Source organism: Gracilinanus agilis, chromosome 4 (genome assembly GCF_016433145.1).
Source record: "Gracilinanus agilis isolate LMUSP501 chromosome 4, AgileGrace, whole genome shotgun sequence".
Classification (NCBI taxonomy): domain Eukaryota; kingdom Metazoa; phylum Chordata; class Mammalia; order Didelphimorphia; family Didelphidae; genus Gracilinanus; species Gracilinanus agilis.
Genome location: NC_058133.1, coordinates 150,286,120 through 150,302,554, shown reverse-complemented (window position 1 = coordinate 150,302,554; position 16,435 = coordinate 150,286,120). Strand labels below are relative to the sequence as shown.

The 16,435-nt window shown below is 36.3% G+C and overlaps 1 protein-coding gene across 1 annotated transcript in view; it reads left to right on the top strand.

The window, feature by feature from the left end:
* Positions 1-16,435, top strand: part of EDARADD (EDAR associated death domain) — a 79,843-nt gene that overhangs the window by 9,747 nt on the left and 53,661 nt on the right. The window contains 2 exon segments of the mRNA XM_044675982.1: positions 8,845-8,903; positions 16,169-16,208. Coding sequence (XP_044531917.1) covers positions 8,845-8,903; positions 16,169-16,208 — 99 coding nt within the window.

The window sequence follows — 16,435 nt, the reverse complement described above, 5'->3', positions numbered from 1 at the left end:
TATTGTATGGTTCTTTTTTTTTTTTTTTGTCTACCCATTCTTCCATTCTACTTCCTGATTTCCAACATCATGCTAAGGCTAAGCTCTACAGCACTTTTGGATGAAGGGGGTGAACTGGTTCCATTGCTTCTTGGGGTACTAAGTATTTTGTTATTCCAAAATCTCAGGGACAGGCTAGGCTCTTACAAGCTTTCAGTGTTCTCAAAAGAGATCAATCCAGGGTAAAGTCTGATTTCTGCTCCCCTGTTCTGAAGTCTTCAAATTCCTGAACTGGGATTAAGTTGACTACTGTTAGACTCCTCCCTACTAGCCAGCTAGAGAGTTGTATTTTGTTCAAAGAGGCAGAATTATAGGTTCCCCTTTGGTTTGGGTTTCCTGTCTTGGTTATTCCTCCTCAGCTGGGCTAGATGCTGGAAGTAAGACCCAGCTTTGCACCTGAGGTCTGAGCCACACTACTGTTGCTGCTGCTGTTGGCTTCTGAACTTCCTTCTTTCTCAGTACACCACTCAGACCCTCTCTAAGCTGGTCACAGGTCTCCTTTTCACTCCATCTTGGATCATGCAGGTTAATAATGGACAACAAAGCTCTAAGTTGCCCCTGTCCTCATCTCAGTGCCCTGGTATGGATCAGGGACCTCCTTTGGGGCTAATTGTGCATGAGCAATGGAGTGCGCCCTATGCTGTGAGCTCCTGCTTTGAACCTGTCCCCAATGTTGAGAGACCTCTGTTTATCTCTCTATGCTGACCTGGCCAGACAAAAAATGCATTGTGTCTTCTGGATTTCTCTGTCAGGGTTGATGCATTTTATAGATCTATCTGGAGAAGTTGTGAGTAGGAGCATTTGCTTCTTTCCACTCTACCATCTTGGCTTTCTGTCCTAAGTTGATTCTTAACTTGCTCATGTCTTCATTTGTCCACAAGGCTAGCATAAGAAATTTCATCAAATAATTTGCAGACATTCAGGTGTACTTATGTGAACTGCACATTCCTGATCTTATCTAATAACTGTGTCATTAAAAAAAAAGGTAATCTGTCATCACTTGCTTTTATAGAGTCATGTTGTGATGTTATGAAGTCTTTGTGATCAGTGTTTTCCTTTCTAAACACTCACTAACCAAACTCTATACTCTTTTTCCTTTTTGAAAATGAGGACTGTGTTTGCCCATCTACTCAGGTCAGGCTGGCATTTGCCAAACTGCATATTATAGCACCTCTTCAATTCTCTTCAATTTTTCAAATATCACTTTTTTTGGCACCTTAATGATCTGTGACAGTCCCCCATGTCTGAAACATTGGGGTTATCTTTTGTCCTTCTTTCACTTCTCATAGCCAATAAATTACAAAGTCCTATAAATACATGAACTCTGTCTATAACAGTGGTTCCCAAACTTTTTTGGCCTACTGCCCCCTTTCCAGAAAAAATATTACTTAGCACCCCTGGAAATTAATTTTTAAAAATTTTAATAGCAATTAATAGGAAAGATAAATGCACCTGTGGCCATCACCACCTCCTGGATCGCTGCAGCACCCACTTTGGGAATATAACCTACCCCCTACTACTTTTTCCAGTCTTATTATACACCTTACTAACTCCCCGCCATGTGTTCTGATGCAGTGACATTGACTTCTTGCACAAAACACCATCTCTAACTCCTGGTGTTTTGCCTGGCTATCCTCCATTCCTAGAACTCTCTTCCTCCTCATCTCTGCCACCTGGCTTCTCTAACTTCCTTCAAGTCTCACCTAAAGCCTCCCATTCCACAAGAAGACTTTCCAGTTCTTTTTAGTCTTTGTGCCCTTCCTTTGAAACTATTCTCCAATTTTTTTTATGCATACACATGTATCTGTGTGCCTATATCTACTTATAGATATAGGTATATGTAGATATATTGTGTTTATACAAAGATGGTTTCAGTTTGTCTTTCCCATTTGACTTTGAACTCCCTGAGAGTAGGGATTGGGTTTTTCTCTTTCCTTGTCTTCCTATCTCTTAACACTATCACCTAAATGTCAGTGTCTCATAATGTCTGTCACACAGTGACTTAAGTGCTTAAAAATTCGAGTTGACTAAGAGTTCTGCATTTGTTCATCCCTCGTATCTCTCCCCATTTGTCCATTATCACTGTCACTACTCTGATCCAGGCCTTCCTAACTCCTCTACTCCTAATCCAAGCTATTACAATAGCATCATAAAAGAGTTTCTGCTTCCACTTTTGCCTTTTACTCATTCTTCATACTTATTCCAGATATCTTCCTTATACGAACGTCTGGCTATGTAATCCCAACTTGAACATTTTTAGTAGCACTCTACTGCAGGGAGAATATAGTTCCATTTCCTTTTTCTAGCATTCAAGGCCTTATACAATCCATCTGGAGCCACTCTATTGTTCCAGTCTTATTTCATAGTTCATATTATTTTCAGGCACAGTCTTATGCCTAGCCATCTTGGATTGTGCCCCACACTTTGCTGTCCCTATGCTTTCTCTCAAGCTCTTTTTTTGTTACTGGGAAACTTGTCCTTCCCATCATTACCTGATGACTTTCTATCCTTTAAACTCCAGCTCAAATTCCATCTTCATGAAGTGTTTGCTGATACCCCTTTTGATAGCAACCATCCTCCTTGTAAGCTCTTTGTTTTATCTCTCTCAAATGTAGTTATGATGTAATGTTATTTATTATTATTACACATGTTCCTTATTAAACCATTAGCTCAATGAGGGTTGGGACTGTATATTATATAAGTTTTGTATCTCTCTCAATTCCTAGCAGTGGAAATTAGTGTCAGATTCATCCAAATGTCAGTGTCTCATAATATGCTGATATATTCTTTAAAGGTCAAATAGTAATTTATGGATCAAAAATGTTTGTGTCAGAGCAACCATCAAATTGAGAGTTTTTTCTTATCTTTAACTGAATATGACCCTGAATAGGAAGGCATAGTCCAAATCATTCATATTATAGAGAGGAAACTGAAACCCAGAGAAATGACTAACAGCAGGCACATAGTCCTAAGGAGTTGAAAGCTCATTTCAGACCTGAGAGACAGTTTTCTTAGTCATAGAGCTAAACACAAGAAAGCAGGAGTAAATTTTTCTGGGAATGCCCTTGCATTCAAATTCCCCTTCTTCAATAGCCAGGGGCCTCAAAAGACTAAAGTTATAACCTCTATGTCCATCTCTCAAAGCTTCTGTCCCATCAGTAACATATCCAGCCCCAAAGAACTTCATGAGGCCCCAAAATCTTCATGTCCTGATGCTAGAATTCAGTTTTATTATTATTCTCTTAGGCCTGCCTACTGAGGTGAAATGCCAATTGCTGCTTTTTGTGTTTACTTTTTTCCCTTCCAAAACTCATTCTTCTCTCTTTACCGTTTCTCTTCTTCTATCATAGCTCCTTCTCACCTCCCACATAGGCAGTACTCTTTTTTTCCTCCTGACATGCAGGATTGGTTTCATGCTTAGGGAAAAGAGAAAATTGCCCAATCCATATTATTTTATGCACCAAGAAGATACTCATGCCCTCCCTGCACTGAACTCTCTTCCTAAAAATTATGAAATTCCTAACTTCCTACTCTTAAAACTATATTCTTATAGCTTTATGTATTGATTTCCTATTAAAATAACATAACCCTGAAAGAGGTAGTAGTTTAAGTTATCACCAGTCATTTACATTTTAGAACATGGTTCTTAATCTTTTTGTGTGTCAATGATCCACTTTGGCAGTCTGATGAAGCCTATGGACTCTCTTCTCAAAATGTTTTTAAATACACAAAATATATATGCATATGTGCATATATAATATTATAAGAGAAATAAATTACATTGAAATACTCTTTTAATGTAAACAGATGTAGCATCTACTAATAAATTTTGATAGGAGGGTAAGAAATTGATTATAAGAGTATTTTGTCCCTGATTTGAGGGAAGGTGGTATATTCTTACTAATAAGTGTTTTTGTTTTTGTTTTTATTTTTTTAAACCCTTAACTTCTGTGTATTGGCTCCTTAGGTGGAAGAGTGGTAAGGGTGGGCAATGGGGGTCAAGTGACTTGCCCAGGGTCACACAGCTGGGAAGTGTCTGAGGCCGGATTTGAACCTAGGACCTCCCATCTCTAGGCCTGACTCTCAATCCACTGAGCTACCCAGCTGTCCCCTACTAATAAGTGTTAATGGAAAAGAACTAAGTCCAAGGAGGTTTGGAACCCAAACACAATCAATTAATCAATATTTTAAGTGCTTACTATGTGCCAGGCCCTGTGCTAAGCTTGGCTACACAAAAAGAGTCAAAAGACAGTTCTTGACCTCAAAGAGTTCACAGTGTAATTGGGAGAGGCAGCACTTTAAAAAGAAAATAATAGGGAAGGTAGAAAGAGGGATTAGAACAGGAATTTGGGATTTAAGTTGGGATTTAAAGGAAGCCAGTAGACAGAGATGATGAAGAAGAGCACTCTAGGCAAGGGGGGACAGCCAGAGAAAATACCCAGAGCTGAGAGATGAACTATCTTTTTAATGGAACAGAAAAGAGGACAATATTATTGGATGAAAGAATGCATGACCAAGAAGAAGGTATAACAAGACTGGAAAAGTAGGAGGGGGGTAGGTAACTAAGAGATTTGAATGACAAACAGGATTTTGGATTTGATCTTGGAGGTGATAGGGAACCACAGGAGTTTATTTAGTAGAGAAATGACACTTAGACCTGAGCTTTAGGAAAATCACTTTGGTGGGTGATGGAAGATGGATTTGGAGTGGATAGAGATGAGGCAGGTAGACCCATCAGTGTGGGTTCCAAGCATGAGGTGATGAGAGCTTGCACCAGAGAGTTGGCAGTGTCAGAGGAGAGGAAGGGGCTTATTTGAGAGATGTTGCAAGAATTAGATCAACAGACCTTGGCAACAGATTGGTGTAAAAAACAGGGAGGAGTCAAGGATGGCTCCTAGGTTTCAAGCTTGAGGGATTGAGAGGGTGATGTTGCCATCTATAATAGTAGAGAAAATAAGAGGAGTAGAGGTTTTAGAGAGGGGATTCATGGTTTTAATTTTGAACATATTGAGTTTAAGCTATCTACTTAACATAGACTGTAAGATGTCTGAAAGTAAGTTGGAGGTAAGAGTTTGGAGGTCAGCAGAAAAGTTGGGGGCAAGATAGGAAGATTTGAGATCAGCAGAGGAGCATAAAGATGGTAATTAAATTCATGGGAGGTGATGAGATCATCAAGTGAAGTAGTATAAAAGGAGAAGGGAAGAGGATCCAGGATGTCATTTTGTGGGACACTTATAGTTGGAGGGTATGTTCTAAATAAAGATCCAACAAAGGAGAATGAGGAGAGGTCAGATAGATAGGAAAGAGAAGAGAGTATCAAGGATAGAAGAGGGAGTTTGATCAACAGTGGCAAAGGCTGCAGAAAGGTCAGGGAGAATGAGGATTAGGAAAAAGCCGTTGGATTTGGCAACTAAGAAAATAATATATAATTTTGGAGAGAACAGTTTCAGTGGGATAAACTCAGAAATCAATTGCAAGAGATCAAGAAGAGAGTGAGATGAAAGTGGAGGCACCTATTTTATACTGACTTTTCAAAGAGTTTAGCCACAAAGAACAAAAGAGATATAGGATGATAATGGAAATAAAAGAATCAAGCTCAAACACAAACTTGGACTATGTCATAATTTTGCTTTGGGCTTGTCTGTCTTGAAGTTCTGTCCATCTTATTACTTTCTCTCTACTGCCATAACAAATACATTAGAGAAAAGCAAAATAATGGGAGGGAAAACAAAAAATAATAATAATTTTAAATCATCCACTAAAAGTTTTTTTTGCATCTCTCAGTATATGTCTGAACATATGGTCTATCTGACTATATCAATACACAATCCTCCCTTCTACCCCTTGTGAAATCTTTAGTGGCTAAATTTAACTAATTCAGCAAACACTGAAGTGCCTACTGTTTTCAAGACTGGAAATACAATTACAAATATTGCCCTCAAGGAGCTTACATTCTCTTGAAGGGATACTATATACACAAATAAGTAGACTCAAAGAAAATTGAGAGGAAGAGAGCCTGAATACTCTGGGAGGATGGATCTAAAGGCAAAGAACCAGAGCTTTTGTATTTTGAATGTAAATATGGATTACCAGAAGCAATAAGGAAGAGTACTTCAAATAAGCCAACATATATAAAGTTCTATGCAGGTCTAAAAGACCTTACTAGACATTGTTCTTGAGCTTCCAGAACTGAATGACGACTCATCAATACCATCAGTTGAGGGCATTCTGGGTGAGTGTTTTTGGTCTGGGTAAGAGAACAAGAGAAGAAAATCGGTCTCCTGGTAGATTCCTGGGGAAGATTCATGCTAAGAACATAAGACTGAGATAATGGTCCTTCAAAGGAGATTGAGAAGGTGTGGACAAAAAGGGCTGAGAAGAACATGAAAAGATCCAGGGAAGAGGAGAATGTTAGGAGGGGATTGTGGCCAATTGTAGCAAAAGCTGCAGTAAGGTTAAGGAGGATGAGAACTGAAAAAAGGCAGGTGAGCTTAGTAGTTTCAAAATCATTGGTAATATAAGAGGGCATGATTTCAGTTGGGTAGTGTGTTCAGAAGTCAGGTTGCAAGAGACTGAGAAAGTAGAAACAACATTATATGTAGGATAAAATACAAACCTCCTTTCCTAGTATTTAAAGCTTTTCACAACCTGACTCCATAAAAGGTTGACTCCCATAAGAAAGACCTTTCTAGCTTGTTTTAGCTTATGCTTCTCATACTCTCTACATTCCAGAGAAACTTGACTATTAACAGGCCCTTAATATTATCTTGCCTTTGCTTGCCTCAGAATGCACTGCTTAGACATCTTTCTTTGTTGAAATCCTTCTCTTCTTTTCCTTTGAGTTCATCTTGGGTGCCATCTTCTCTATGAAACCTTTCCTAATCTCCTCCCTTCACAAAGTGATCCCCTACAGCCTCAAATTTCTAACTGTCTCTAGATCCTTCCTTTGTCTTTATTACATTTTATCTTTTATCTTTCAAGTACTTTTAGTCATCTTCTTCACACCCCATTGGATTGTAAATTCCTTGAGAAGAAAAAATCATAGAATTTTTCATCTTTCTACCACTAGCTCCTAGCATTGTACCTCTCGCACTTAGTAGGCTCTTAATAAATATATGTGAAATTAATTGAGTTGAAAACTTCTTAAGGAAAGATAATGTATTCTTTTGAATTTTGAAGAGTTTGAAATACAAATCCTGTTCACATTGCATCTTAATAAATATTTTTGAATGTTGAAAAGTTGTTACAGAGAAGATGAATTTAGAAAAAGGAGGCACAGGTTTGAGAGCAAACTCACATTTTGTTATTGTTGTTCAATTAATTCAGTGGTGTCCAGCTCTTTGTGAACCCATTTGGATTTTTCTTGGCAAAGATACTGGAATGGTTGGACATTTCCTCCTATAGCTCATTTTACAAATGAGGAAACTGAGGCAAGCAGGATTAATAACTTGCCCAAGGTTACACAATTATTATGTGTCTGAGGTCAAATTTGAACTCAAGTCTTTCTGACTCCAAGCCCAGTTCTCTATCCACTATACCACTTAGCTGCCCCAAGTCACATTTATCAGAATTTAAATCCACATCAAGTAGGTAATCTGTCTTCAAAGAGCACTAGTTAGATAGATAGATAGATAGACAGGTAGATAGATAGATAGAAAAATATTTATATTTGATTATCTATAGTCTTATAGGTTTTTTTTATCAGTAATCTGTCCTAAAATTGATTTTATCTACCCTAACAGCATTATGGGAAATTTCTCTTCCTTTTGGGTTAAATTGTTACTGTCAAATAAATCTATCACAATGCAAAAATTATAGAGATTAAAAACCTAAGTTTTATTATTCACAAGAACTGGTTCAGGAGGTAAAACAATAACTCTGAACCAAGATTGGGTTTCTGACAAAGCCTTTATAGAGAAAATTATGAGACAGAGAACATTTTTTAACATATAACAATTTTTATATCCATAAAGATCACACTTGCTAGTCAAAAAGATTCATTGTCTTTTGCTTCCTTAGCCAAATTAGTATACAGACTAAGTTACAATTTTAAATATCAAGTTTGCAAAATCCGAGGCTATGTTTTAAAGAAGTCACAATGGGCTAAATGAGAGGAAGAGATTTACATGCTACAAAGTTAAGCATAAGTTTAGTGTAAGAGATCTTCTTCCATAAATAAAATTAGCTCAATTCCCTTGGGAGGGCTTAAAAATTTTGTAGATACTTTATTTCTTTTTTCCTCTCTTTTGGCCTCATATCTTAGGAATGTAAAAAATCTTCCCTTAATACTATAATTCCATGAGCCAAATACAGGCTTCAGTTAGCCAAATATTCCAGGAGGAATGGCATTGTAAATTATAATTGGCATTATAAAATTGAATACAAGGAAAGAATAAATTTCCATAAAAAATAGTGTTTCAATTAATTTTAAGCCCATTTCTTCTTGTCTTGGGAGAGATGGAAGAGGGACTAGATCTGTGATTTCACCAGTATAGGAAATTTCTGGGTGAGAAAGTTCCCTCTACCAATTTAGGTTAACAACTTCTCTTCAATGTATAGCCTGTGAAAGTTGCCTAGATCCCTTAGAAGTTGAATGACTTGTCTCAGCTCACAGAACTTGTACTTGTGAGAAGTAAGAATCGAACTCAGGTCTTTAAGGCTTTATTTACATACTATATACCATGCTGCTTCTCAGATGGAAAATAAAATCGTGGTTTGTTTTTTTTAATGTGACTCTCAAGTCCTATATTAACTTGAAAATCATTATCAGAAAGTAAATTTCATTATACTTATTTATTTTTACAGATCATGCTACAAGGGAACCAGTAGAAGATACAGATCCTAGCACTTTATCTTTTAAAATGGTATGTTGTGACTTTTGTTTAAATAGAAATGTCATTTGATTTTAACTGGCTCATCATTATCAGAAACCTTAAAATGATATTTTCCTGACATCAATATCTTTTCAAACAGAATATGATTTGTCATATAGTAGACATCCAACTGCCCCAGGACCTAAATGCAGGAAGTGATCAACTATAGTGTATGTAATTATATATACATACAAACTTATAAACAGAGTTGTATAAAACAAAGCAATATCTAGGAATTCTGTTGCCTAAGGCAAGTTCATTTGAATAGAGGAGGAAGAATAGTTATAATAAGCCCTTAGACAAGTGGTTAGTAACCATTTTTTGTCATGGTCCCTTTAGAAGTCTTGCAAAGCCTATGACCTCTTCTTCAAATAATGTTCTTAAATACATTAGATTAAAAAAAACTATAGGATTACAAAGGAAACCAATTATATTGAAAGCTTTTTTTTAAATTTAAACAGCTTTAGAGACCTCAGATTAAGAACATCTATCCTAGAGAATAAGATTTGTGACCTCAAGGATTTTGGAGGAGAAGGGAAATGTGCCTGAGGAGAGTTGAACTATAAATATATCTGTGAGACAAGTAGAGACCGCCTTCCCCTGCTCTCTCTTCTCCCCAACTTTTCTGGTCCAAGACCTCTTTCCCTTACTCCCTCCTGATGCCTACCTTCTTCTCCAGTCTATACAGAGGCAAAAAGCAGTAGAGGAACATTAGGTATGGGGATAGAAATCTTCAGTCCACTTCAAATCAAGGAAGAAATTCACCTTTCCCAAGTTGGTGCCTGTCAGAGTCCCCAGTTGTGTTTTTTTTTATTAAACTTTGCTTATAATTTCTATAGCATATGCTTGGAAGTATTCACTAAATGGAGTGGTATGAACTGATTGATTTATTCAACCAATTCCTATCTTATAAATACTGAACTGGTTGTTTGTTTTTTTCTAGAGACTTTGGAAGAAAACAATTACTTTCTGTTTTGGAATCTATACTAAATATTGTTTTCAAGGCAGAAGAGCAATAAGGGCTAAGCACTCCATTTTAAATGATTTGTCCAGGGTCATAAACTTCAGAAGTAACTGAGGCCAAATTTGAACCCAGGACATCCTATCTCTAGTCCTGGCTCTTCACTGCCCCCAAATAACTTTTTATTGTTCAATCCACATTTTAATATTTGGATAATAATACGGTTACTATCTCTACTTGGGCATTGAAAATGAAGGGTTAGCAGAAACATTTAAATGCATTTATTTGCTCTCTCATTAGAATGTAAACTCTTTGAGAACAGAAACAATTTCAGTTTTGCCTTTGTATCCCCTGGTACTTAGAATAGTATCTGGCACATAGAAAGCACTTGATATTTGTTGATTGGTTGACTTATTGTAAGAAGGGCTTTGTTTTGTTTTGTTTTGTTTTTAACAAAAATTATTTAATTTGATCCTAACAACATGGTGAGGTAAGTAGCCTTGGTGTAATTATCTCCATTTTACAAATGAGGAAGGAAATTAAGACTCCAAAAAGTTAAGCAACTTGCCCAAGTCACACAGCTAATATATGGCAGATGGGAAACTTGGATTACATGCCTTTTGACTCCAAATCGAATGCTTTTTGACTATACTACACTTTCTCCAATACATGCACATGAAAAATATTATATAACAAATGCCTTTGAAAAAGGCAACTTATTTCTAATGTGAAAATAATATGCAGCAATAGTTAAAGAATAAGGTATTCTGTTTAATTAAATACATGGTCATTTCAAGTTTACCATATGCCACACATGGATTGCCAATTTTTAAAAATTATTATGCTATAAAATATCCTTACCACTAAACTAAATCAAATATCATTTAATTTTTCCTTAATGATTCAGAATGTGTTTTAAAGATCTTTCCAATTCTAATGCTTATCAGTCATGATTATTTATGCAGGGAGAGAAGGGAGGAGCTGAAATATCTGGCAATAATTTTTATTCTTAAAAATATCATTATTTAGGGACGAAGATGAAGAAGGGTGGAAGAGGTTGAATATATACTGATCATATGATGTATCCAAGAAAATATTATTTTATTTGGGGGGTTAGGAGGTATTTAAAGATAAATCCCCAGAGGCAGCTGGGTAGCTCAGTGGATTGAGAGCTAGGCCTAGAGATGGGAGGTCCTAGGTTCAAATCTGATCTCAAACACTTCCCAGCTCTGTGACCCTGGGCAAGTCACTTGACCCCTATTGCCTAGCCCTTACCACTCTTCTGCCTTGGAGTCAGTTGACTCCAAGATAGAAGGTAAGCGTTTAAAAAAAAAAGATTTTAAAAAATGAAGAAAAATCCCCCGATAGCATTTTGCTTGTTGATTGCTTGTCTTTTGTAAAAAACAAAACAAACAAAAAACAACTTCCTGAATAAATGCTTTTTTTTTTAAAGCGAGAGAGACAGCAGATTGTCATTGGTATCCCCATTCTTATGGTCTATCAGGCTAGAAAACTTGTATTTATATCTAATAAATTATTATTATTATCCTACCCAGTGATATCAAACTTAAATAGAAATTGGAGTCTCTAAAACACACACACACACACACACACACACACACACAGACACATATATGTGGAGAGAGAGAGAGAGAGAGAGAGAGAGAGAGAGAGAGAGAGAAGGCTTGCAAGCTGCATTTTGAATTAGAAAACTACATTTTACTACATTTTTATTGATTTTATTTCCCAGTTAAATTTTAATCTGGTCCAAGATACACTTGCTAGCAAGTTCTACTAACTCCTTCTCTGCTTCTACCATGATAGTTTCCTGGTTGGTCTTCCTGACATCAGTCTCTACCCTATGCAATTCTATCCTGTGCCCTTTTACCAGGCTAATCTGATTTTATTCTATAGAAGCCTTCAGCAGAGCATGAAGTTAAATTCCAGTTAAATTCATAGTTAATTATTCACATGTGTTTGTTAGGTTACCCAAATAGATTGTTAACTCTATTAGATCTTATTTATCTTCTGTATTCCTCATGATGCTTAAATGCTGGGTACAAAATAAGTGATAAATATATGCTTATTCATATGTTGATTGAAAGTATACCTCATCCTATCTAGTTCTTTAGAAATTCTATTAGCTTATTTTCTAAATAAACATGTGTCATACTTTTTTAAAGGTCAAGGAAAATCCATTTAGATTTCATGTTTTTTTTAAAAACTCAAAGATTAAAATCTATAAAAGTACAAGCTGTTAATTTTTTTTTAAATTCTCTGAAGACAAACATGGATAAAGATTTGTCCTTGTGCCTAAGGAAGACCTAAGTTTAAGTCCTGTCTCTGAAACATACTAGCTCTATGATCCTGGGCAAATCATTTAACCTTCCAATTCTCTGGGAAACTTTCCAAGACTATAAGAAGCAGGTAGATTCACAATGGAGAGACTGCAGGACTTGGAGGCAAGAAGCCCTGAATTCAGTTATTACTTCAGATACTTAATTATGTGATCTTGGGCAGGTCACTTAACCTCTCTCTCAACTTGAGTTTTCTCATCTATGAAATGGGCATAATAATAGCACCTACTTTACAGGATTGCTGTGAGGAACAGATGACATAATAGATATAAAAGCACTTTGTAAGCCTTAAAGCATTTATAAATGCTAGCTATATTACTTCTAATTATTATTATAGTTTTTGTTATTTCCATCTAAATTAGTAAAGGGTAATTATTTATCCAGAGTTCCATACATCAATGAAATAGCTTTAGTCCCAATCCTTATTACAACAAAAGCATCCTAAGTCCAGCTGGCGCCATTTGAAATAAAAGTCCAAGCACAACAAAAGAATCTTTGGCATTACTTGGTGTTTGTTGTATTCAGAAGATTAAGCCTTACCTATATAATATGTTATACAAATCTTCCTCCTATTGTTCTCACACTCCAGTCCACATTCCCCAGTCATTCCAGTGTAGGGGTAAATGGCATGCCATGAATAGCATCTTCCTGACTGCCCATCCCTAGTCTCAAAGACTGCTACCAACAAGTTTATCTTCGCTATGCCCTTTCTCACACTTACCTATTGCAATCACTCTTACATTCTCCGATATTTTAACCAACATCCGTTATTCCTCCCTCTTTTAAGTGAAATGAGTTCTTCTTTGAGGATGCTAGATATGCTCTACTTTCTTCATTGAAGGCCATTGATCTCCTAGTCCCTCTGACTCCCAGGTCCAAGAAGAAGGGTGAACATTATTTTATCCTCCTCTCCTGCTTCCATACCATTGTCTCTCAATGACCTTTTATATTTTGAGATCCACAAAATCCTTGTATCCCATTGTCTTATAGTAGACCTCATCATCTCATATTGCACCATTGGTTACTTGTGGCTTTGAAATTATATTTCCAAACAAAACCTCTCCTAACCTTTCCTCTCTACTACTCTTACTCATTCTATACCTACTGTCTGATTTTGTTTCAACTTTACAACCCTCTGCCCTTCCTTAATCTTTCTTTCTAGATGATCCATTCTGGCTTCTGTTATCTCCATTTGTTGCTGAGTTGTTTCAATTGTGTCTAACTCTTCTAGGATATGACCGTGGGTTCTTGTGGGTCACCCAAAAAAAGCCTAAATTTTGGCAACTTCTCATACTGGAAAAGCTTCCATTATAGTACTTAAAGATCATCCTAGCTAAGAATAGACAAGACAAAATCACCAGGAAATTAACCATTGAGGAATGAATATTTAGACTATGGAAGCCGGTGTGGGAAAGAAAAGTAAATTTCAAATATAAATATAAAAATTTGTCCTAGAGATAAATATAAGTGATTTTTAAATTATTTGCTCTTGGCAATGAGGAGTGATTATAGGAGCAGAAGTCCAAGAGTCAAAAGACCAGAGTTTGAATTCCATCTGCCATATTTATTTAATATGTGACCTTGGACAAATCACCTAACCTATCAGAGTCTCATTTTCTCAGTTGGAATTACAATATTCTCACCATCTACCTCACAAGATAGTGGTGCAGAAAATACTTTATAACTCTTCAAGTGCTATTAAAATGAGTTGCCATGGAAATGTTATTTTAATAATTGTTTTTATAACTCCCTTCCACTGGCACTGATAATTAAAAGCTAATTATAAATCTTTATCCAATTAGATAGAAACTTCTTTACCTCTCCTTTGGGATGCTATGAATATATAGAATAAGCATTCAAAAGTTTATTCAATATGGAATGAATAACATATAGAAATCATGAGCTGGAAGTCATAGCATCATGGGTTAATAGTGGAGAGGCCATCCTTAGATGATCAAGCCTTAGAGGCCATCTAGTCCAAACCTTTCATTTTGCTAATGAGAAAGCTACATCCCAGAGAGGTTAACATACTTAATGTCTACTCCCTCTTCTCTCCTACATCTTTTTCAATTTGGTTTCTGACTTTATCACTCCGCTGAAGTGGCTTTTCTCAAGTTACAAGTGGTCTCTTACTTACCGAGACTAATGGTCTGTTTTTGTTTTGCTTTTTTGGTCTTCATTCTTCCTGAACGCTCTGCAGCATTTGACACTGTTGATGACCCTTTTCTCCTACATACTCTCCAATGAGTTTTCATTTCAGTGTTTTCTCTTGTTTTTCTGCCTACCTCTCTGACCACTCCTCAGTTTCCTTTGTTGGTTTATCATCATCTTTACCATACTCCCTGACTATGGGTGTTCCCTAAGGCCCTTATCTTTCCTCTCTACATTTTTTCACTTAATGCTGTCATCAGCTCCAACTGGTTTAATGATCATCTTTATGTAGAGGACTAATATATTATATCCAGTCCTAGTATCTCTCTCCTGAGCTTTAGCTCTACATCAACAACTGCCTGATGGACATTTTGTACTAGACCTCCTATAAATATCTTAAATTCAACACATCCAAAATAGAATTCATTTCCATATACCCTCCCCCCAACATTTTCTCCTTCCAAATTTCCCTCTTATGGGCTCCATGTTTCTTCTAGTCACCTAGTTTTATATCTTTCATTTCATCACTAATTTCTCACTTTCATTCATCCCACATATTTAGTCATTTGCCAAATCTTGTTAAATTTGTTTCCACAAATCTCTCCCACATATTCCTTCCTGCCAATTCACAGTCTCTACCATCAGGTCCTCAACATGGCTTCCCTGAACTATTGCAATTTGCTATTGTTGTTATTATTGAGTCATTTCAGTTGTGTTCAACTCATTTGGGGTTTTTCTTGGCAAAGATACTAGGGTGGTTTGCCATTTCCTTCTTCAGCTCATTTTATAGAAGAGGAACTGAATATAACAAGGGTAAGTGACTTGCCGAGGGTCACACATCTAGTCAGTGTCTGAGACTGGATTTGAACTCAGGAAGTTGAGTTACTCCTGACCTGGCACTCTGTCTACCGAACTATTGTAAGGAATTGGTCTCCTTGCCTCAATTTACTCCCACCTTGAATCCAAGATTTCTAGAATTTTCAAAATAATTTTCCTAAAGAACAAATTCAATTATGTCAGCCCCTTAACACAATAAATTCCAGTGGCTCCCTATGACTCTAGAATCATTTGTATGTCCACATTACATGAATAGGTAAGTGACAGAGCCAAGATTAGAATTCTTTTACTTCAAAATTCAGTCCACTTCAAACTAGGATCATAATAGAGATATAGAGTTAGGAGAGACCTCAGAAGTCCAGACCTCCCATTTTGCAGCTGAGGAAACTGAGGTCCAGGGAGTTTAAGTAACTTGTCTGGGGTCACAAAGAGAGTAAGCATCAGAAGCAGAATTTGAATCTAGATCCTCTTGACTGCACATTCTGTGTAATAGAATCACAATATTACCTGTTGTATCTATTTAAATAATGGAGAAATTTGTAATTGCAATCTAATATGAAAGCAAGTACCTTTCAAATGAGATATGGATGCTTAAAGTACAGGAAGTAAAATATGGAGAACCATACTATGTAGAAGAGAGGAAGTGTGAGTTAGTGGTCAGAGTCAAAGCTAGGAACTTAGGAGCACTTGTTCTACTAATTTGATTCCTTGTCACATTAGACAGATTAGATGATTTGTCTGAGCCTTAGTTCCATCATCTATAAAATGGGATTGATAGTAGCAAATAAACCAATATTATAGGCAAATCCTTTAAGCAAAATACTTGAAATATTGTAATCGAAAATTTGTTTCCCATAGTACATCATTCCAGTTTACCTTAATCTGATCTCATTAATGAATATCTTCATATTGATGTAACTTTTCTTCTTCTTTTTTGTTTGTTTATACAGTCAGAAAAATATCCTGTTCAAGATACGGGGCTCCCTAAAGGTATGTACAAGAATAGTTCTTTTCATTTTAATGTAGCAATTTTTATTTAACTAAGTTTGGTTAAATGATAAAGCAATTTTAAATCATAGGTCAGCCAAGATACAGTTCTTTTTTCAGAATTTAGAACTCTGTCATGAATAACATTTGACAAGCAGTTGCACGGTGTAGTGGATAGAATGCTAGTCTCAGAGCCAGGAAGAGTTGGATTCAAAACTTACCTGTGATTC